This window comes from Haliotis rufescens, unplaced genomic scaffold (assembly GCF_023055435.1).
Source record: "Haliotis rufescens isolate VD_foot unplaced genomic scaffold, xgHalRufe1.0.p SCAF_17, whole genome shotgun sequence".
NCBI lineage: Eukaryota > Metazoa > Mollusca > Gastropoda > Lepetellida > Haliotidae > Haliotis > Haliotis rufescens.
This window is the reverse complement of record NW_025963857.1, coordinates 16709377-16732981: the sequence shown is the minus strand read 5'-3', so window position 1 is coordinate 16732981 and position 23605 is coordinate 16709377. Positions and strand designations below refer to the sequence as shown.

General features: G+C 40.3%; 1 protein-coding gene across 29 annotated transcripts in view; it reads right to left on the bottom strand.

Annotated features, from left to right (window-relative positions):
• The window catches only part of LOC124137947, a 43634-nt gene that overhangs the window by 5110 nt on the left and 14919 nt on the right, over window positions 1-23605 (bottom strand). For 8 of the 29 annotated variants that reach the window (XM_048397642.1, XM_048397638.1, XM_048397639.1 and 5 more), the window contains 10 exons: window positions 15604-15712; window positions 14669-14814; window positions 11036-12847; window positions 7938-8039; window positions 6872-6958; window positions 6102-6155; window positions 5324-5347; window positions 4605-4622; window positions 3226-3300; window positions 495-700 (listed from right to left, as the gene is read on the bottom strand). In XM_048397642.1, the coding sequence (XP_048253599.1) occupies window positions 495-700; window positions 3226-3300; window positions 4605-4622; window positions 5324-5347; window positions 6102-6155; window positions 6872-6958; window positions 7938-8039; window positions 11036-12847; window positions 14669-14814; window positions 15604-15712 (2633 nt within the window). Of the gene's footprint in view, window positions 1-494; window positions 701-3225; window positions 3301-4604; window positions 4623-5323; window positions 5348-6101; window positions 6156-6871; window positions 6959-7878; window positions 8040-11035; window positions 12848-14668; window positions 14815-15603; window positions 15713-23605 lie in introns of those variants that run through there. The other 21 variants (XM_046504402.2, XM_046504406.2, XM_046504407.2 and 18 more) reach the window with 15 other exon arrangements.

The following is a 23605-nucleotide window of genomic DNA, read 5'->3' as shown; positions in this document are numbered from 1 at the left end:
AACTGAATTTACAATAGTGATCTAATATATATGAATTCCAAATTATAAATAAGAAAATTTTACAAGCATTATAGGTAAAGCATGCACCACACAGGCGAAAGGTCAATGTAAAACCAGAAAAGAGCATGCACACTGTTTATACAAACGAATTTCGGTATCTTATCTCGTGATAGTAAAATAGTATACTCTGTTCTCAACATTAACGTGAGCGGTGATTTTACATTTTAACATTTAAATCAGTTTTATGTTCAAAATCTGAATACAAAACTCGTTTGGCTAAACATGAATGTATCTTAGTTACCTCCCTTGAGCATAAACAATTATAATACAAGTATACATATACGCTGATATTCAGTTCAGTCTTCAATGGGAAAATACACCAATGGATTCATGTCGAATATTACAGATTGTATCTAAATTTAACATGAAAAAAAACTGCAAGGGAGGTAACTTTTGTCAGAACGTAAACAGGAAGTGACGTAATGGGTACATACGGGTCACGACGCTCCAGCTCCTCCATCTTACGCTGAACGCTTCCCTGTATGTCTCGGGTTGGGCCACTGTCGGTCAAGTAGCGGTCAAGCAGTTGACGGTGGCGGTCCATCTTGTCATGGGCGTCACGTACCTGCTCTCGCATGCGCGAGAACGATCCTGGTTTGTAGATAAGGTCAGCGGGGTCCATACGGGACTCCAGACGGTACTGTGGAGATTATTGGTTACTTAATAAGGAATTGTGGCGACAAAATCCTTTCCATTATTATAATCTCAGGGAAAAGCAGAGTCCACTGTTTGATTGTTTGTTGTTTAACGCCGCACTCAGCAAAATTCCAAATATGACGGCGGTCTGTAAATAATCGAGTCTATACCAGACAATCCAGTGATTGACATCAATAGCATCGATCCACTAAATTGGGATACGATGACATGCATCAACCAAGTCAGCGAGCCTGTCCACCCGACCCCGTTAGTCGTCTCTTACGACAAGCAAAGTCGCCTTTTACGACATGCATATGGGTTGCTGAAGACCTATTCCACCCCGGATCTTCACGGGTGCAAGAGTTAATAAATCACGACCATCCAACAATGTGACTTTGAACACATTTAATTTTACAATGATTCAAGCATTTCGTAATCCGTTAATAATCTTGTATGTATATCAAGACTGACCTTATCTGATGAAGTCTACACGTTATGCTCTCATGTTTCAGTCATTATAGTACAAACCTTTGTATCAAGTTACTTTGTACTAAGGTAAACATTGATATCACAGTGACACTTTCAAAGAAAGTCAATAGCTGGAATACACGTGTCAGTATAAACAAATTGAGAAAACCTCTAAGCTAGCTACATTGCATGCAAGAACCGTGCTATAGATTGTCGGTGGGAAGAGGACACAGAATTCGCAATACCAAAGTTATTGAAAATAATTTTTTGAACCTCAACAAACAAATCTGGTCGACCCTTCTATTATATGTTCGTACACAGAAGCTCGTACACAGACTCGGGGATGTACGGACAGACTACACACTCCACACTGGGCAGTATTTGATCTATGTTAGTACTGTACAATGTCCGGGAAGCAGGAGGTGTCATGTCATCTTACCAATACCATTGGAAGGAGTCCCATTTGTCATCTGTAAGCTGGGGCAACGGAATTAACTTCATGGAGAGAACAATATGATCTATGCATCGCCGACTTGCACAAATGCGTGAACGTGGTTTTTAGCGCGCTTTAAGCAATATGCAGCAGTATCATGGCACCAAAAATGGGTGTACACATTGTTTCTTATTGAGAAATCGAACCTGTGTCTTCGACGAACGTGTTAACCGCGTGACTGCTCCACCACCCAACCTGGTGTATAGTATAAATATAGTATCAACGTGTATTTGGCATTGCTACATTATACCATTCGCTCTATTTGTCTCCTTTGGGCTTCGGTTATGGGGGCAGACGTATCATAGATTTCAGTCTCTCAAATCAGTACAGTGTAGAATTAGAACAGATTGATTTCCGTTGAACTCGATAAGACCTTCTTCCGTGCTGTACTTAGACCTTTGAATACGCATTCAAATTGAATTAGAAAATTTACAGATAAAATTGTTTCTGAAATTCTATAGTAAAGTAAAAAATGTATAGTAAAGTCCAAGTTTTGGGATAGAGCAATGTATTTTTATCTCGAATTTATAGTGCGACGGCCGTGACCGGAGTTTAGATTTGACATATCGGTGCAATCCAGATAACGGGGTTCCAGATACCGATGCTCGACTGTAATTGCTCTTTATACTTCAGTGTGTTCTGTCATACATGCAACAGAAGATAGACAATATTCATGCAAATTCAGAAAGTTCAATGAAAAAACATATTAATGTAAAACATAACAATAATTTTCAAGGCCATAATATAATGAACATGTAGCCAAGCATTGTGAAATTAAAGTGTGATTTGCTGAAACAGAAAGATAACAGTAATAATTGATGAGTAAAGCTTAAGCAAAACAAGCTGCTATTGTTATATGCTGAGCGCAGATAGAAGTATTAGATGAGCGCTGAAGCTATGTTACTTGTTATGTGTTTTGTTGTTGTTGTACAAAGAAACAACCTACACTGTATGAGCAAATAATAAGTTGGAAGGCTTTGATGCAGATAGAAGATATGACTTGGTGATATAAATCATACGCCTGTGTAAATCAATGCTTTACGCTGTACCAGACAGCGCTCGAGTAGAAGTGTGCATTTTTGTCCTGAAAGGACCAAAGTGCCGTGATAACAATATTTGGAACAGATTTTATTTATAATGATTAGGATGTCATTGAGGCGTGATTTGATATTTTCAAACTATCCACACAAACCTGATAGAATGGAGCCGTGTTAAGTTGGTCGTACGTTTCGCATATTTTCAGTTTGGGTTGAGCTCGGAACATGAAGTAGCATGTCAAAATCATGAAATTAGTCAATCGTATCAATTTTTTTGAAGTGACAACAAATATTATTTCATTATGAACAAATCTGGACTTCGAATTTTCAGGAAAATGTGATTTTAACTGATAACGAAATACGTCCAGAACTTAGTAACATTATTGCCCCCAAATCACTTATCAACGTAATAAATGCCAATGTCAACCCTCTCTGTCCTTATGCTAGCCCCATCCTCCCAGGGTTGCGTGGAGATGATCCCATGCACACTCCGAACCAAAGAATTGGCATCATCAACACCTTAAGACGCACCTGCCACGACAGAAGGTTCCTAGGTTTGGTGAATCCCTCCACATCTCGAATAGCCCGCCTGTCTGATGGGAGGGGCTGGTGGGAGGAGGAAGACGGTAAGTACATACGGGTAACTCGATATCCGGGTATGTATCTCGCTTAGCACGTGCGTGTTAGTGGTGTATTCGTGTGACGTGTTCACTTTTTATGGTTTGCCAACGTGTGAAGGTTTTGTTTTATTTTGGGGGAAGGGTTTCACCCAATTTTGATACATTCAGAGAGATCTTCACAAAGTTATCTTATATGAATGAGTTTTAAGAGATGGAGTGCAAAGCGATTGGAACAACGTAATTTGTTTTCTTTGATATTGAAATAACCCGAACTAACCAATCTCCCAAATATAACATAATTTGCCTGGGGACCCAAATCAGTATTTCTAAAATGCATCATAACAAATATGGGGAACATAATGTATGTAATGTGTTGTTTGTATTAGTTATTTGCAAACAAGAGTTCCAGATAGGAAAAAGTAAAATAATGTTATGTATCACACGAGTGATAATAGAAAAGATGACGCCAGACACGTAGAGCACGTGCTGAAAGAGAATATTACACAGTTCGTACGGTACACGTTTTTTTTAAGGATGTCAATACAGAAGTATTTGTTTCAAATAGTCCTTATATATGTTTATTTTGTTACCTCACCTTAATGCAATTTTCAACAACAAAGAAGCGCTGTAGAAAGAGCGTTGCTAAGCGACATACATGAGTAAATAAACAAGATGAGTAGAACAGGAAAGGACAATGTCCGGGTGGACAGTGCTGCTCAGAAATACCAACGCCAGGCGCACACTCAAAATGCACGATTGTCGTCATCCATGTCACGTGGTAAGGTCGACATCTTGTTACCATTATTGCCTCAGCGGATCTGATATATTTCTGTTCTCTTCCTTGTTCATTGGGTGTGGCATGATTATCATTGAAAAATATAAATATTACCATACACGATAATTGTCATTAAAATTCTCAAAATATTGCTGTGGAAAATTAATATATGGAATTAAATTAAAGTTGGATGACCAGTAAATCAGCCTTATAACAATGCTCTTTGGCATAAAATATCTTTGAAGTAGATCCTTTATTCCCTCAGATATATTCATGTTGAGTCTAGGCACAACCACAGATAATTAAGCCCACAGATCCTGGTGCCGATATCGGTTCTTTGGGAAGTCAAATATTAAATTCCACAGTCTTAAAGATTCTCCACTTGGCGTTGTACTGTCCCCTTGCTGATAGCCCTCGCAGGATACGCGAAGACCGTGCATTTTGAGTGCAAACGTAGAACCAAGATGCTGATTTTGTGCTTAAAGGTAATTATAGTTCTGAACGCCAATACCTACCATTGCCCTCGGGGTGCGCTGAAAAAGACATAGCCTGATCAAGATCCAAACTCAGGGCAACGTTCACCCATATTAGCCTTGAAACTTCCACGAATGCAGGGTAGATCACAATCCCATGGCACTTGTGATTGAACAGGGAAACCACGCGTAAATCTTTGTTATTTGTAACTCGGGCTCATCACAATACTATGCTGTAACTCGTGGTCGTGCGAATCAGATAAATGTTTGGTTACGTATACAATTTGGAGTTAAGGTTCAAAGTGTCTTTGGAGACCTATCTCAGGCTGTCTAGCAGGACACGAGGAACAAACGGCTATTGTTGGTTACATGGGGAGGAGAGGCAAGATTTGACACGTGTACATGATAGTGGATGCTCGACTGAGTTCAAGATTGTACCAATAAAACTGCAGGGATAAGGTAAAATCCGAACCCACTAGCACAAAGTTTCCACTGAGGTCATGTAAGGGGGGAACATTTGACATTCTAGGAATATATCTCGAAAATTGTCGAAAATATTATTTTTTGTCCAAACAAGTGTTTGGTTCTTTCAATTAGACGAAACATTGTATGTTTTGAAGAGTTGAATTTTAAGAACATTCTGTCTCACACAAAAATCCCAGCCCAGAATATGAAATGCTCGGTCCCTCATAGATGTCAAATATGCCACTATAGTCATACTAGTGTCCACATCAAGCCCAGATCATACGCTATTTCCTCACCGCCCCTGATAGGTCATCGTATCTCTGAAAAGTCACGCCATTTCAAGTATACAACACCAGCTAATACTATTGAGTCGCAGCTTGGCATTAGACACAAACGTCTGTACGTATAGGCACAGAAAAACAAGTGATGACTAGAGGGTTTATGTCATGATAAGGCACTAAAATGTTGTTCCATTGTGTGTATTTAATTGAGTAAAATGTGTATTTTGCTTGTTATAGAATTTTTGTTATAGAAATTAAAGCTAACATTTCAGGATGTATGTATTATATCATGTATATATCTGTAAGACAAGTGTTATAAGTATGCTTTAACACCGCGATAGTCACAAGGATGTGAAAAATAACACATCAAGGGTAATACTATTCAAAGTGAAAATAATACAATATGTTACTCTTGATTTAGATACAGAGTTACATAAGATTTCCATGAGAAAGTACAGGCATATGATTTCAGATCTTCATTAATATGATTCCATATAAATATGAGTACAGATCGTTATAAATGCAAGTGCAAAATCGGTTCCACCCGAAGCACTCGTAAATTTTCTAACATCATCATCACCAAAGTTAAAATTCATTGAACACTTCTTTCTTTAAAAATTGCCGCGAGTAGTGCAATAGTTCTGATACGGCTTAAACTAATATTTACTCACTCGTGCTCTTTAAAAAAAACCCTTCAAATTTGCAATTACTTTTCAAAGAAATCTTTTTAAATGGTAACATGATATTGACATATGCGTCATGAATGGATAAACACACATTGAAAGGGACATACCAGTGGTGGTCTAGAGGCGGAGAGTCCAGAGGTCACCTGGGGGTACACACTTTCCTGAAACATAATACAGTCGGTGCGTATGTGCTGACTCGGCGAGGTGAAGGTATCTTGTCACATGACAGTGCAAATTCAGACATAATGATTGAGAAGGAACTGCCTGTAGGATTGCATATGTTGATTGGATAACGAGGAAGAAGATGTGAAAGAAATGAATGTCATGACCACTAATAAGCACATAAACAAATAGAACATAAAAACATAACTTGTTTGTTATATTTTCCGAATTTATTCATTCTTATATCCCGTTTCTTACAGTCATAGTTTCATATCGTCGGAATCGTAAATGAGCTCTGCTTTTAGCATATATTCTTTTGGTTATGGAAAGGGTTTTGTCGCTTTTATTTTAAAGGTTTACTCCTGAAAACCCAACAGTGACCATAATGATCTCAAAACCATTTTAAATGTCATCTAATCTTTGGCTTGTTCAGTGCTTGTTGAGTGCTTGTTCTTAAAGACATGATTCGTGAGACAGAGAGAAGAGACCACTGCAGAGGTGTTATTGAATGTGGCCTTCATTGATTAGAATGTTTCGTACACAGCTTGTTATTGACACACTGGGTTCTCGGTAATCTATTTTGAAGGTAATTAATTGGGACGTGGTGGGAGATGCAGTGGACTGGGGATGCTATTCACGAGGTGATTGTGTCACGAACTGAACGGTAACTATGGAAGTAATATATGGGACATGCTTTACATTTGTTTCAACATACCTGCAGAAACAACGACCGTCTCAATTGAGGGAGATCTAAACTTTGATCCAGTTTGTTTGGACTTTCCCTCAGTTCTAATTGAGGTAACTGTTGAAATCAAGATATTTGAACATTAAGGTTCACGTTGCAACACACGTGCCAAATTACTACTTCTAGACGAGTGCAAAGCCTTGCTCTAATTCTTGGTTTACAGACATTTCACCCCAAATATTTTCAAGAAGATATTCTTAATAAGTGATCTCCATAAAGATGAAAACAAGGAAAGGTCGAGTGAAAGGGTTACCTCTCCCCCCAATTGGCCAACTTTGACACTGTTTTCATTACGTAAACGAGGCAACATGCTGTGTGGGAAGAAAACAGGCGGTAGTTTCATACCCCATGTGTGAAATGTGGGTCGGCGTATCCATAAACCAAATAATTACAGAAAGCCTTCTAACAAAACTATATGGATATATAATATATTATATGGAACATACATCATTATTCCTACATGAACTGATCTCCATTTGTAAAATTTTCCTCAAAATGGGAATAATTATTTTTGTTATTCATTGATTGAAGTCAATTACGTCCTTGACTATATGTGAAACCTGTGTTGGAAGATCAGAGGGCATGGTTTGTGTTAGCCAGTCAAAAGTTAAGGCTTTATACTTCGCAAGGAACTACATTTTTTTCATGAACTAATCTTTGGTTTTGATTGTGCTGTGCAGTGTCACATCAAGGAGTGAATAAGCCAATTGTCAAAGCAGAAATCTTTAGGTACATGCACGTTTCGACTGGAGGGTTTTCACAGAACAACCATATGTTCTCTTATATAATAAACTGGGTATATTTTACTTGCTCTTTACATCGCTGACTAAAACAATTCACGTAACGATAACCAAAATACACGCCATTTCTATTCTTATTTACTACTTTCAATATTCATATTAAATAAGAACAGAAACGTCTATTATCTACTGGCAGTTCCTTCAACCAATCGTGTCAAAGACCATGCATCACGTGACCTTTCGGCTCCAAGGTCGCCGGCGTCCAAGGTCACACTTACAAATGGACGGGTTTTTACCTCGCCTCTTGCACGAGTGGTTCGCAATTTGTCTGCGGCGAACTTAGAACGTGGCCTTTTCCTCCTGGGCTCAACTTCAACTTTGCTTGCAACAATTGCCGCCTGTATGAAAAGCAAATGAATGAAATTTCAAGGCAGGATAAGGTGGGCCACAGCAGTGTTGAAAACTTGACACCAAGGCGCAGTCGTAGGAATGAGGACATATATACTACTCAACTTGTGATACGGATATATGTCATACCGTTTACCTAATCAGTTTGGTGTCTAAGAATAGTAGACTATCCCTATCAAACGTTGAGTAGCATACATGGAACATATGCATTATCAGATTGGTGGAACTTAGGGTAGTAGACTATCCCCAACAAACGTTGAGTGGCATACGTGGAATGATTGTCACTATGTACATGTAGAATGTGCTTTAAGGGGGCGGTCGGGTAGCCTAGTGGTTAAAGCGTTCGCTCGTCACGCTGAAGACCCGGGTTCGATTCCCGACATGGGTACAATGTGTGAAGCCCATTTCTGGTGTCCCCCGCCGTGATGTTGCTGGAATATTGCTAAAAGCGGCGTAAAACCATACTCCCTCACTCACTCACTTTAAGGCCATGAAAGTTTCAATATCCAAACGAGATCAAAACATCCTTAATGTAATGGTTAAAGCAGGTTAGTTTCACCAAGTTCTTAACGTGTACCTTATATCCGTTGAATGAGTTGACAAAGGAGTAACTGCAGATTGGGCGATTAATATATAAATCTTATGTTATTTTGAACTCCCAGAAGAATCACTTTAATATTCATAAATTTGTGTTTGGGGCACCATCAATGATTTCGGATATGACACTATGTTTATCACAACCAAAGCTAGTGATATGTACAGTTATGGATGTAGTGAGACATCGAGACTGCTGATGGCAAGTTTTCTTCGTATTACTGTGACCCAGTGTCTACAAGGAAATGCCTCACCCGGTGAACAAAAATAAAGGTGTACAAAATTGGTTAAATGGTACATTTTTCTTTTAAAATCTTACAAAAATGATGTATTAATCAACAAAATAACGGAACAAAATTAAAATATTAATGCTATAAATACGTTTTAAGATTGAATCATTATAATCAAATACTTCAGTTCTTCATTACTGCTGATGTACACTTTAAATATACCAAAGTTGTTATACAGACGTATTACCTTATCAAGACACTGAAAACAAGTGCAAGAAACAGTACGTTCATACAGAAGCATTCTGACAAAGAGGCTGGCTGATGTATGTTAGTGACACAGGCGGGTGAGGCATACCCAAGCTAATGGTGTTAAATACACAACGACTAACGCTGTCACACGAACTGACATGCTACAAGTAGGTGCCTTAATGGGAAACATGCAGACTTCTCTCGTTGACACGTTTAGATGTTGGATGTTTAGTGGAACTGTAAAACGCCAGATCTAAAATTAAATGTGAGTTTTAGGATCAACGACCGGTCTGTCAGAGAAGTCAGATAGCCACCCTTGAAGGGTCACCTGACTTGTAACTTATAGTCCATGCGGTCTCCTCATGTCCGCTCCACATGCCAACAATGCTGTAAGTACCAAAGGTGGCGGCCATCTTGAAAATGGCATGCTGGGTGAATTGATTACTACGCTGAAAACAATGAACTGTAAAAAGGATCAAGCATTAGCATGAACGAATCCAAGTCTGGCTGTAATATTAAGAACATGAAGGACAGTAACAGTTTAGCCAATTGTCGCATGCCACGTGGCATTAGTAGAGAAAGAGCAGCATATGCCACTGGCTGTTCAATAGTTTAACCCTTGAAGAATGCAAGCTTCAACATGATGTAAGTAATGCCAACATATGCGAATATTTGTTATTGGGCGGAAGCTGAACCATTATTGTGACAAAAGCGGAAGCAGTTATGATCCTACGGGAAGCCGTGTAAAAAGAGCAAGGGTTCTCTTGTGCACAAATTTTGAATAGGGTTTTGACGTTCCGAGGATACTACGGGAACCAATGATAGCATGAACTCAAATATGCTTGCCAAATATAACCCAACAGCGAACGAACTGAACTAAGGAACAGCCAAACAGTAACTACACGTCACCTTTGCTCTTCTTGGTTTTCTATAAGTGGCATATGCAGGCCACAGTGAGCGGAGTCGATAGCGAGGAGGAACTTTCGCGCGTTTTGGTGTGGCATAATATGTGAAAACAGAGGAAGCCACTGTTCGCTCCCGAACCACGACAGGTTGTCGCCCATACTCTTTAACAACATTCGAAGAGCGTGGCTCTCTGTCAGCAACGTACTCTGGGGCGCGCACCCGAGGACCAACGGGTAGCACGTAATACCCACTCCCCGGACCTGCGACTTGAATTAGAACGACTCTAGGTCTAGGCGTATAGTAGGCGGGAACTGATGCGTAAGGATAGCTAGCTACCTCATTCCGGTATAGGATAGGTTTGGCTTGTGGTTTGGCAGTTTGTTGGTTGGTTTTTCGTGCAACCCTTCTCGCTGCGACAGAAGACTTGGGTGTAGCGTATGCCTCACTGGATACCTGCGAGGAAGGGAGGGCACAAAGATCATGGAAGGAGTGGAAAAAACACAAGAGCTGCAAATTAAAGATGGTCTACATAATCTACAAACCTAGTGAAGCTTGGGAGTTTGGACCTGGTTGTTTTTTAGAATTTGTTTTTTGATGAAACCGTGTTCATCAAGATTGATTGGTGTTCCTTCATGTTCTTAACCGGTATCTAGTTAGCATTCAGGCAACCCACCGTCATTTAGTGCCAGACCAGCCTTTCTACTGATGTCAGTGCTTGTGAGTAGGGAGGAAAGAATGTAAGCCTAGTTAGTTGGTTTATTCCTAGTTAGCAACACACCTGTCTGAGGGGAGATGTAATGCGCGCAGCTCTCCTCTATCTAGGAGAGTAGGTTAAAACCGTTAGCATCCACTTAGCAGCCAGAGTCATACACAGGAACTAGCAAGTAAGAGAAAGAACCGGAATAGCCACTACATTGGGTGAAGCATCAGCCAGCCATTCACTAGGAGCAGAAGGGGAGACAGAGCATGTCCATAGGCTTGGCTAGACTACGGGCAGAACACATTACCTTGATTTTGATCTTATCAAGAACAGTAAGCTTATAACTGTCACGTTTGTCCTTGTCATTCGCAGATGCCGTTTCAGGTAAAGTGAGAGACAGCGTCTCCGAGGGCAACACACGCTCGCTGACAGGAAGCTCAATGACGTCAACACGTTGTGTTGTGCCCCCCTGAAGGCGTTTTCTGAAGGATGTGTACGGGAGGAAGTTATCTGTCGGCTTGCTAGGAGTGTAAGTTCCAATCTCTCTGTATGCAGATGGTACCGTTCTAGGTGAAACCCTACTATCAAGTCTGCTGCGGAAATCGGCACGAATATCTCGCAGCTTGTTCACATAGGTCCCAAAGAAACTGTCCACTATCGAGGAACTTGGCGAGGGAAGGCCAAGTACGCTTGTTCCCAATCCTCTGCCTACAAGTGGGACTGGTGGGTGGTAGTATTTAAATCCATATCGGCCGCCGGTATTGGGGGACACCACATCTCCTTCCACGCTTAGCACTAAGCTAGCATTATCATAGTTGCCAAAGCCATTGTTTTTGAAAGCGGTCCTTGCACGAGCAGCGGATGATGACACAATGGAATTCAAATACAAATCACTTCCCTTTGAACCAATATCTGAGCTGATTTTGGGAAGATATGGGAGTGTGGATACAAGTGGGAGCTCTGGTGCAGGAGGGGTGTTCTCATAGGGGGCTAGTTCTAGAACTCCGGGAGATTCAAGCCTTCTTCTCGGTTTGAAGGGTACATACTCATCAGGCTCGTCCATGTAACTGTCATCCCCATTATCCAGGTAACTTATGTACCTTCCCCCAGCAGCTTCTTCATCGTCCCAGTGGGTAGCATTGGCTGTACCATAGTAATCTGGTATAGATTCCGTCTCACTGAGGACATCCCCTGCCTCTGACGTGATGTCGTCTACGTCATAGTAAGGCCAGTACTTTGATGATCCCCTTTGCCCTGCCCGCTTTCTTCTAAGTCTGTCCATATAGTTACCAACTCGTATCTTGGTCCCCAAGACCTTTGGCCGACGTCTCGTGGTGGTCAGTTCTGGGTAATCAGGTTCATTCACATAATAATTGTCATATGTAGTCAGAGGGGTCCCAGCTGTGTATGTGACGGGGGTCTGCGTGCCGCTAGCATACGGTGACACTGATGGCGACAATGTCAGGCGTCTGGAAGGGATGTACCCACTTAGTAGCCGTGTTCCAGGTCGGGAACTGTAGGACGGGTACACGGGAGACTGTGTGCCACTAGCATATGGCGACACACTGACTGTCCTGTAGGCAAATCTGGGTGACACATACCCTCCGAGCAGCTTTGTGGTCTCTGTATATGCTGATGGTCTGTATGTGGGAGTGGTAGATCCACTATCAAATGCTAATTTGTAGGTAGGCCTCTTCGAGCCTAGATATGGCGATTGATAAAGGGGAGTCGTCGTCCCACTACCTAAGGGAGATCCAGAACGGTACAAAGTGCGAGGAATGTACCCTCCTAGAAGCCGAGTGGATGAACTGTCTGGCAACACACCGGAAGAACTGCTATCATAAGTGCTTTTGAGAGAGGCTATCCTACTGGCGGTGTTGCCTAAACTACTGTTCCTGGCGTATTTACTGACGGTGGGAGTTACATTTGGTCGAGGAGGTGCGCTGGCTTGAAGGTGTGAGGTGGGGAGTGAGTAACTTGTCTTACTGGATGACACCGGCGTGTCATCAATGTCGGGGGAGAAGGAACGAGTGATAGGTCGTGATAGAAAACGCCTCCCGGGAAGGGCGCTGGCTGTCCGGCTAGGCGAGGCCATCAGCGGCGAGTTTGTCGACGGGGGCTGCATGAATAGTGAAGGGACACCTTAGATACAACTTACTTTGCTCTGGTCTAAATTATATAGAATGTATGGTCTGGGTGATGGAACTAGTTGGACTAAGGGCAAATCAAAGGAAAATCACTATCTACATAAATAAAACATGAGAAGCATTGGGTTGTAGGTTGTAGTGTCTAATGAGGTTATTGGATATGCGACAAAAAAGACTATAGGACGGAATATGGCTACTTGTATGGAACAGTTACCTTGGCCCAGAATGGCATGATCTTGTAACACATGACGGTACAAATGACGTGTGTGTGTATGTGTGTTCGCCAGTGCCTATTGATAATGTCGATGATGTTAAAGATGAGGAATATCATCTGGCATAAGTCTAAAGGATTTGCAGAAACGCAGGTGTTGGGTAGGGCAAAACATGCTTTCGCGAGCACCTGTTGTCATCACTGATTTTTAGTGATCCATTTATATAATTTGACCTTTAACGCCCAATGAAATCCGTTTCGGCAAATAATTGAAACTAATTATTCTTTGGCGTTGACGTTTTAGATTTAAAATCATCAATGCATTCAGTAATAATATTGGTCACCAAAGATGTTGTTGATTTAAATTAATGGCGTTTTAACCCCGTTTCTGCAAATACTCAAATTCTAATAGTCATCGCTATTCGTCTTCATTGTACTATCGAAACACAAAGACCATGCAGTAGATTATTATATCGACAAGCCAGAATATGATGAATTACCAATATATGTGCTAAAGGAATAGGGACTGTGCACCATGTTATAAATTTCGTTTCAGATCAATCATTCAAAATATCTACAGACAACATTGTAATATTCATAGACTATATATCTAACGACAACATGACTGTGTTAACTTATATATATATTTTGTCATACACAACATAAAGAACCTTTAAATGAGAAATATGTAAAAAAAAAGATATACCACTTACATATATAGTTGCATTTTTGTAATTACTGCAATAATATTCATAAAAATATGGAACGTAAAGCATGTATCTGAAACGGAATGTTATGGAGTTTATTCGGGGAGTCATGGGATCACGCACACTCCTTCTGGTTGGGATACTATATGATTAAAAATCATTCTCACATGTTATTGATTGACTATCGAAATATAACTTCACGTAGTGTTCACGGAAATTACCTGAGTCCTCTATACTCCAGATTGATGTCATTGAGGATTAAATGATAAAAATGAAAGTTAATTTTCAGATAAGAAGTTTCATGTATGTAAGGGGAAGACCCACGGCATGAACACATCAACCGGGCACAGCCCTGTACACAAATCATGGTGAATAAGAACAATACAAAATCACAAACTGTAAAAACTAAATCTGGATTCAAAATCATTTCATATATTACAATGATCTAAATAATCAAATAAACATTGAAGGCAAAGTACAAAGTTTCAAGATTCACTTTGGAATATAAAATGAATTATGAGATAATTATTATAACCGACATACTAGCTATTTTTGTTTCCTTTCGTTATTTTTGTCGTTGTTTCATAAGCTTTAGAATCCCATTCAAATATATTCTTCATTGAAGTAAAGGTGGTACACATTTTATAATATGGACTGTAAAACAATATCTTGTAATATTTCTAGTCCACATGAAGCCTAGAAGCTGTTGAAGAAGTGCCTCGCTACTGTGTAAGCACCACACGCTTTGTGTCTCTTCAAAACTCGGTTCAAACATTCTTAACCCAAAAGCATCAATGTGAAATCGTTTTTCAATGGCGACAAGAATGTTGAAATTGGCAGTGTAGGAAAATGGCGGATAAAGGGAGGTAACTCACGATGGCTGCTGTGGCGTTTTGCAGAAGAGTCTGGTCCCGCCCTCGTGACCTGTTGGCAGTGTCGTAAGTGTCGTACAGGGAAGCGTCAGAATATGATGTGGCGTTAGTGACGGCACTGCCAAGAGCGTACTCCTCTGATGTGCTCTCTGAATACAGATTGTTTTATTAAGATGTCAAAAACATTTTCATGACAGTTGAAATTTGTTTGCAAAAAACATAACATTCAGCTCCACTCGACTCATTCCGTTACCTACAAGATTCCCCAGAAATAAATAAAGTAGTGCAGCACTGCAAGCCCTGCATAACGCAAGATTCCTCCGCACAAAGTTCATACATCATGACGGCCGATGTTTTTCCGAAAAACTGTTTTTTATGACAAAAGAAGTTCGGTATATTATTTGATATTGAGAAAGATTAATGTGAGGTCACGACTGCCCATTAAATAGCGCAATCTGAAAGTCACGTTCAATATGGATTCATACTGATACTGTCTGAGTAGACTTATTGATTGCTGTGTGTCGAATGCATCTATCAGTATCCTTTGTTGATGACACGTTCTTGACAAGACTTACTATTTTTTCCCCAAAAATGAAATTGTCCTGCAAATGCTTTTGAAAAAAAAATGACATTGGTAGTCACAAAAAAGTATTTTTCTTTCTTATTTAAAAATAAGACTCATGGTCTTGATTAAAAAATATATATCTGTAACTAAAAAAATATCTAACCTCCATACAAAATCCCAAATTCCCCTCACCCCAAATGGTCGGTCCCAAAGGGAAGGCACACGAAAGTGATTTTTTTAAATTTATATTCTCGGTAGCTCACACGTGGATCCAGAACGATGCTATTGCTACAGTCGAAGTGGTACAGTGAACTTTCGTTTTTAGCAGAGATTTCTTGTTATTATGGAAAGGGTTTTGTCGCTTTTTATTTACCGTATCCAAGCCTGCGTGGTATATACTCAGGGGCAAAGGCGTCGCTGTACACACGTCTAGGGTAGGCACCGAACGTCCCTCTGCGCAGAACGGAGTGGCCCCTTGTGCTCTGAAACAGGTAATACATTGGTTTTAGCGCCTGCGTGTATACCCAGGAACCAGGTAATACAGGGGTTATAGTGCCTGCGTGTATACCCAGGAACAGGTAATACAGGGGTTAAAGTGCCTGCGTGTATACCCAGGAACCAGGTAATACAGGGCTTATAGTGCCTGCGTGTATACCCAGGAACAGGTAATACATAGGCTATAGTAGACGGGTATACCCAGGAACAGATAATAAAGGGTGTTATAGTAGGCCGGTACACCCAGGAACAGATAATAAAGGTGTTATAGTACTTGCGTGTATACCCAGGAACAGGTAACACATGGGTTATAATAGGCGGGTATACCCAGGTAATACAGGGGTTAGAGTATAGATGTTATACCCAAGAACAGGTAATTGTATACATTGTATACATTAAAGCATTAACTCATAAAAACAGATGTCTGTTTTATGCGATATACCTTTGCAATGAGATTATTTTCAATTAATGTAGGTGATATCAGACTTTAATTAGTAGGTTAACGTATTAATAAATAGTTTCTTTTAATTCAATTAGTGTTTAGTTTCAAATGCATGGAACACAGCGACCTCCAAGAATGTGTTCCCAGTTATCTCCTCTTTGTTGGCTGCCTCTGGGTAGGTTTCTATCGTTAACAAGCCCACACGCGTTTGGAATGTTCATCACAACTGTGCACCTAATGCACATCATATTCAAAGTCAAAGGGGACCCACCATTTAATATTTAGAAACCGAATACTGTTTCGGTCACTTCGCCAAATACGCAATTTTCTTTTGTGAAAAGATGAACCGAACAATCGATACTACTCATAGGTGTTAAGGAACATTCGTTATTTTTTCATATAACTACAATCAATCGGTTATGGCTGGTGGGCATTGCAACACACATCCTTCTTTTGTTCCTTTGAGTAGTATACATTGTTTTCACTTTTGTCGGGAGAACAATTTCTTGTTTTTGATGAAACATATGATAGTATTTCTTCCCAAACAACCGATCGCATCAACTCCATCACCACCATCGCCCCAATATTGCAAATTCTTATGAAATATAATTACAACAGTGAAAAGGCCGCCAAGGTGACAAACAAACTGTATTTTCTCAACACATCTTTGCAGCAACACCATATACACTTCCGTAATCAGCAACGGCAGTAAACGGTCTGCGCGAGGGCAACTATGTCAGAGGAATCTCTGGCACTGCAGCAACATTTGCTGACTGAGCAGATTCGGTACAACTATTCACAGGTCTTGTCGTACAGCTGTGGAGTGTGCGTGGCAGGCGGAAGTTGGAATGTGAGGGAGTGAGTTTTCGAGTAGAGTTTGAACCTGTTTTTGGTAACATTCCAGCATATTTACGGCGGGGACACCAAAAATGGGGTTCAGGCAGTTAACATATTAGGGGCATGGAACCAATGGTCCATCTAACCGACCATATAACTAATATGATATTTATAACCACATCAGGCAGTTAACATATTAGGGGCATGAAACTAATGGTCCATCTATCCGCCCATATAACTAATATGATATTTATAACCACATCAGGCAGTTAACATATCAGGGGCATGGAACCAATGGTCCATCTAACCGCCCACATAACTAATATGATATTTATAACCACATCAGGTAGTTAACATATCAGGGGCATGGAACCAATGGTCCATCTAACCGCCCATATAACTAATATGATATTTATAACCACATCAGGCAGTTAACATATCAGGGGCATGGAACCAATGGTCCATCTAACCGCCCACATAACTAATATGATATTTATAACCACATCAGGCAGTTAACATATCAGGGGCATGGAACCAATGGTCCATCTAACCGACCATATAACTAATATGATATTTATAATCACATCAGGCAGTTAACATATGAGGGGCATGGAACCAACGGTCTATCTAACCGCCCATATAACTAATATGATATTTATAACCACATCAGGCAGGTACGGGCATGGAACCAATGGTCTATCTAACCGCCCACATAACTAATATGATATTTATAACCACATCAGGCAGTTAACATATTAAGGGCATGGAACCAATGGTCCATCTAACCGCCCATATAACTAATATGATATCTATAACCACATCCTGCTTCAGGTTAAGTGCGTGCGTGCGTGCGTGCGTGCGTGTGTGTGTGTGTGAACAAGTTTTTTTTATGCTGATCAATCATTTAATGATTTCCCTGATAACATGGTACAAGTGACGATGTTTAGACATTTACAGGAAATGAGAAATGAGATCCATATTGTTGACAATGGTCCCTCTTTAATGACTAAAGCATAATATAAATTTGGGTGTAGCTTCTTTAAAAAACACATTACGTTGTATATTTTGGACTGCAGGTGTATACAAAATGTAACTTGTCATCACATATAATTTCGACACAGACATGTATGTAGGAAATATATTTCTACTCTGGAATGTTGAGGTGATACAGTATCTTTATTCACCCTATCCTAAAGTATGAATCAATGGATTAATATAATATACAACTATTTTTTTTCAAAATACTTTCGTTCCCCCAAAATAAAAAATATTTTTTCTGACATGAACCTCAAAGTCATCACTAATCTTTTGAAACCGGTCTGAGTTTTTCAATCCAGAATCTCCATTCCGGAATCCGTCAGAATGTGGCAAGACCCACGTGCGAAGCTGGAGTGGGATGAAACCCGATACCCCTGACACACGCCGCATTCCTCCTAGAAACACAGCACCCATACAGGAAGAGCCTAATTTAGCTGCGCTCATCTCAATACAGTGATAGATAGGAGAAGAGCTCCACGAACGCGCGCTTGTAAGGTTGCCATGGAAACGGATAGGTAGATAAAGCAAGAGCGTACTTCAGAGGACTTCTGACGTAGACTCGTAGAATACCTCCGCGTTAGAGCGAGATAAACATCTTTATAGCAAAGCTATTTCTGTGATAACAATCTTCTTATACACTTAATATTTTACCTACGAAAATTCAAATGTGCCCCCTCCTCCCCATTGTGCATGGTGTTTCTGGTTGCCTACTGCAGAGATATTACTTATTTGATATGATCTATGTAAAAAGGTATTTATATAGTCTCCTATCAACAATATTTAAAGATAAATTGTTTGATAGGCATTACATATTTAAAGATATTTCACAGCATTTCATTACATTGAAGTGGGATATGGTCATAAGAGAATAAAATACCAATTGCAATAGTCATTTTTAATTAAAATATTAATTGCGAAAGAATCTCTGTTCACATCGTTCTTACAGAATAGCTTCAACATCAGCTAACCTATAATATACAAAACATCCTCTTTCGCCTACCATTGGCGACCTGTGAAGATTCGGGGTAGAACTGGTCTTCAGCAACCCGTGCTTGCCGTAAAAAGCGACTAGGCTTGTCATCAGAGGCGACCTAAGGGATCGGGTGGTCAGACTCGCTGACTTGGTTGATGCATGTCATCGTATCTCAATTGCGTGGATCTATGCCAATGATGTAAATCCCTGGAATGTCTGGTCCAAACTCGATTATTTAAAGACCGCCGTCGTATAGCTGGAATATTGCTAAGTGCGGCGTTAAACAAGAAACATACTAATGATAAAGATAAAGTTTGCAGGCAAAGTGGCTTGATTTAATGGATCTTGACATGTATTTCTATTCAGCATTTTGGGCTCCAAGGTTAGCATGTAACATCTGTGGCTGTGCCTTCAGCGACGAACACGGTACATATAAAGACTTGAAGAAGCACCTCCGTGTACACAATAACAAGGGGCTATTATTAACCTCTCAGACTGGCAAAGAGCGCATCAGCCCAAACCGAGAAAAATTACATACAGATAGACCATAGTCTTATCAGTGAATCAGAGACTGAAAGTGCAAAGCGGAACTTGAAGGAATTACTGTGTGTATTCTAGCAACTTCCAAGGCCACGCCACATGTTGTTTCTGTGGAATAACCGCACGCGCGACACTGTGTACATTTGAACCTCGATAGTCTGGACTTACATATACACATAAACACTCCCTGCTCTCTATTAGTAATCTGGACTATTTTCGTGGAAACGTTGCTTTCCGGAATTCGATCGTTTAATTATGCTGAATTATGACGAATTTTGGAGTTCAAGGATATTGAACTGTATTAAGTATTTATTACATTTTAATGATGTTAAGTTCGGTGTTTTCTTGGGAAAATTCGGTTTTGCTTGTTTGTCTGTTGTTAATCGCCGCAGTCAACAATATTATAGCAATATGACGGCGGCCTGTGTAATAATCGAGTCTGGACCAAACAATCCAGTGACTGATACTTTTCGTCCAGTTCCACGCTCTCGGCTACAATGACACGATGTCAACCATGGCACCGAGTCAAACAACCCGATCCATTTGGTCGCCTCTACGACCAGCATGGGTTGCTGCGGACAATTCTAACCCTGAATCGCTTCTGAAAATGAACATGATATTCAATATGACATATATATCTGCCACTAGGTGGGGTGTCCGGTCAGAGATATGTCTTCTTAAAAAAAAAGATCTGTGTAGCCCACACACGGACATACGAAACTGAAGAATGTAGGGTACTAAGGGATGAGCATATCCGTCCAGTGTTGCATTCGATAATCACATCATGACCATTTCAGTCTCGACGTTCGGGATACCAATGAGTGTGTGTCGAGCCATAAAGGGTGCAGCTGTTAACCATGTCTAGATAGTCCCTAGGAAGAAACGAGAGTTGGTGAAATGTCGACGCGTCCCAAACTATTCCCCAAATGCAATGTCTAGGTAATCAGCGGGTATAAATATATCCACTCTCTTCAGCGTACGGCGATTCTGCTGCAACTGTTGTTGTTACGCGCAACGAGTAGACAAATGAAACTTAAGTTATGGCAAACTGAGTAAACGGCTAAATTTAAACTGTCTCATGTTTCAAGCCAAGGGATCTAGTGTTACGCCAAATGGTCTTATCACTCAGGTATTTGTGTCTCGTAGATCTATGCACTGGCAAAGTCCTGCACACACGTGATTCTTCCTAGTAGGGCAGCATAAGTGAGTTGAATTAAACGAACTTTCCACGATGACATGTTTAGTGGGTGAGTATTGTTTTACGCCGCTTTTAGCAATATTCCAGCAATATCACGGTGGGGGACATCAGAAATGGGCTTCACACATTGTACCCATGTGGGGAATCGAACCCGGGTCTTCGGCGTGATGAGCGACGCTTTAACTACTAGGCTACCCCACCACCCTGGTTAGGTTTAGAATTCATGGCCAAATAAGCGAACGAGTGAAGTTTTACCCTGCATTACTCTAGTCATATAACGGCGGATGACACAAACGATGGACTTCCCATGTTGGACCTTTGTTGGGATTCGAACGCGGTCTTTGGTGTGACGAGCCAACACTTTAACCGCCAGGTTACTCCACAAATCTTGTATCATAGTGTGCACTGAGCGTCCGACAAACTAATGATCAAGCATCAAAATAGTCTGTGTCACAGTCCCCGAATCATATTATTTTCCCTTACGCCCAGCACTTACTGTAAAACTATACTTATAAATGAAGCAAGTTCAGTATTTCCATCTTACAGGGCTTCTTTTCATGGTTAAATGGAGTTGTTTGTTTCTATCAAAATTCAATATTTTCAGAGACTAAGCCTAGCATCTAAGGAACTGTAACATCATGACGGCGACGCTGTACCTGGCGTAAAGATAAACAGAGGTAACTGACTAACTCAATCCATAAATACTTTAAGTATCTGCAAAGTAGTTTTTCAAAGCCTAGCACAGCTTCATCTGGTGAATCATTCTCAGAGTCCGCACTTGCCATCCCGCTCCATGAAGAGCATGCTCCCGTGTCTACGATGTTCTACCACAGGCGATCCTGTATCCAAAGGATTGTCCAGTGGTCTAAGGAAAGTTTAATGGTAAACAATATATATAAAGCTTCCTTGGGTTGGTTAAACACAAGTTTGGAGAGTATACCACGACGTGGCAGCTGAAGGTGCAAATGTGGTACACGTTTACCACTTTGGGGAAGCCCAAGAGAATGGAAAAAAACGAACTAAGAGGGCCACGAGTTTTAGTTCCTTATAACCGTAGGCACAAAACAGCCTATATACAGCAAATGGACGGGACCAAAAAAAAATTCGTAATATAAGTCAGTTCGGAATAAGTGTCTCCGTTATGAACGTCATCATCGGGGTGAATATAATAATTTGAACTGACCACCACTGCAAAAAAAAAGGGAAATTCGAGGAACGAAACCATATCTGAATTTGATTTAAATTGATTATCGTAAGCACTGCATCTGATATGCACAGATATTAATCAATCCATTGTCTAGTTACGTAGTATTTGCTTTTAAGCCTCTGTGAAATAATGAAATGAAATGGAAAGGTCTCCCTTCATGCACTGTCAGTAAATATCGCCCAACCAACAGAGACATAGAACTACCTGTATCAGAACATTCTCTGAGTAGTGACGACAACATTGACGTCAGAGCACGAAGCAGATGGCGCTGTTAAGGTCAATGCCCATCTGCTTCTAATGCAGGAATCAGGGGAAAGAGCTGGGTTTCTTTTAGGTTGCCATGTGATATCAGACATGAAACCATTGTGTTTAAGAAGTTATTCACCTGCAAACACCTTGCCGTTGAATGTACACTTGTCCTTGCCGGTCTCGGTCGACGTTTTGTTTGGTTATGAAGTTTGTTGCAGTGATTCATATTAAATACATCTATGATATGAATATATATTCATGGATAATGAATAAGCATGGCCATTAAGAGAATGGGGTTTAATTTGACATTATTCATTCATATTTACCATGATTTTCATATTTTATTTCTAAACTTAACTTTAAGACAAGTTCAGATAGCGATTTTCAAAGTTAAATATGACGTCATTAAGTTTATTCTGCACAGAATTAGTTTTCTCTCCTATCGGTATTAACACAATCGAGACATAAGGTAAAAAAATAAAAATGTAAATATGATACAACTTAGATCAGATCTCTTCAAGAAATACGGGTTCACATTTGCTTTGCAAGATTATTGGAAAAATTAAAAAGCGCTCATAGAAATAACTTTTTGATTAAAAACAAGTTCTTCAATCACATGTCAACATTATAAAATAGTTTATATGAATCAATATGAACAAATGTGTTATAATTACCTAAAAGCAGTTCAAAACTTATAATCCACCTTGAAAGGACGAAAACACCTCCTTGTAAAGCAGAACAGCTTCTTTGTGAACAGTCTACAACGCAAAAGCTGGTCTTAAAGAACCTAGCGGAGCTGGAAAGGATAGTTTAAGACCCAGCTCCCGGTGTAAGGTCCGCCTCTTGTTTATAATATTCCAATAACCTATTGCAGCTGACATTATCCTGCATCGGGCCCACTTGGCATTGGCAGAGAATCAAGACTGACTTGCAACTGGCAGACCAATCACGTCCGTCGATGTCGGATCTGACACAGGTCTCCCTTACAGCCCGTGTCGCAAGTCGTCTAGGCAGATTGCCAATCTTGAAACACACCTGTCCGATCTCGCGCTCCCTGCGAAGTGGTTATATAAGATCGCGAAAATGATACTTTCCTAGATACAATTTTAAACAAAGTCTGGTAAACTAACTTGTCTGACAAACAGGCTGGTTGGATCTGTGTCTATAAAAATGACTACAAGGCCTTGGCAACGGCCTATGTTAATTGTTATCACAAGAGATATGGCAGCCGGGGTCATTAGCTGTTCCCAACGCCCGTCCTTGGCCGATTCTAGTTCTGTGGATGATCCGGGGGCTATAGTGATTTTGCAGCAATGCGGCAAACACTATCTCTATGGCATATAGACAGCAATATATCTCAGACGTTCAACCATGAGATTTGGGTAACCTTTAATAT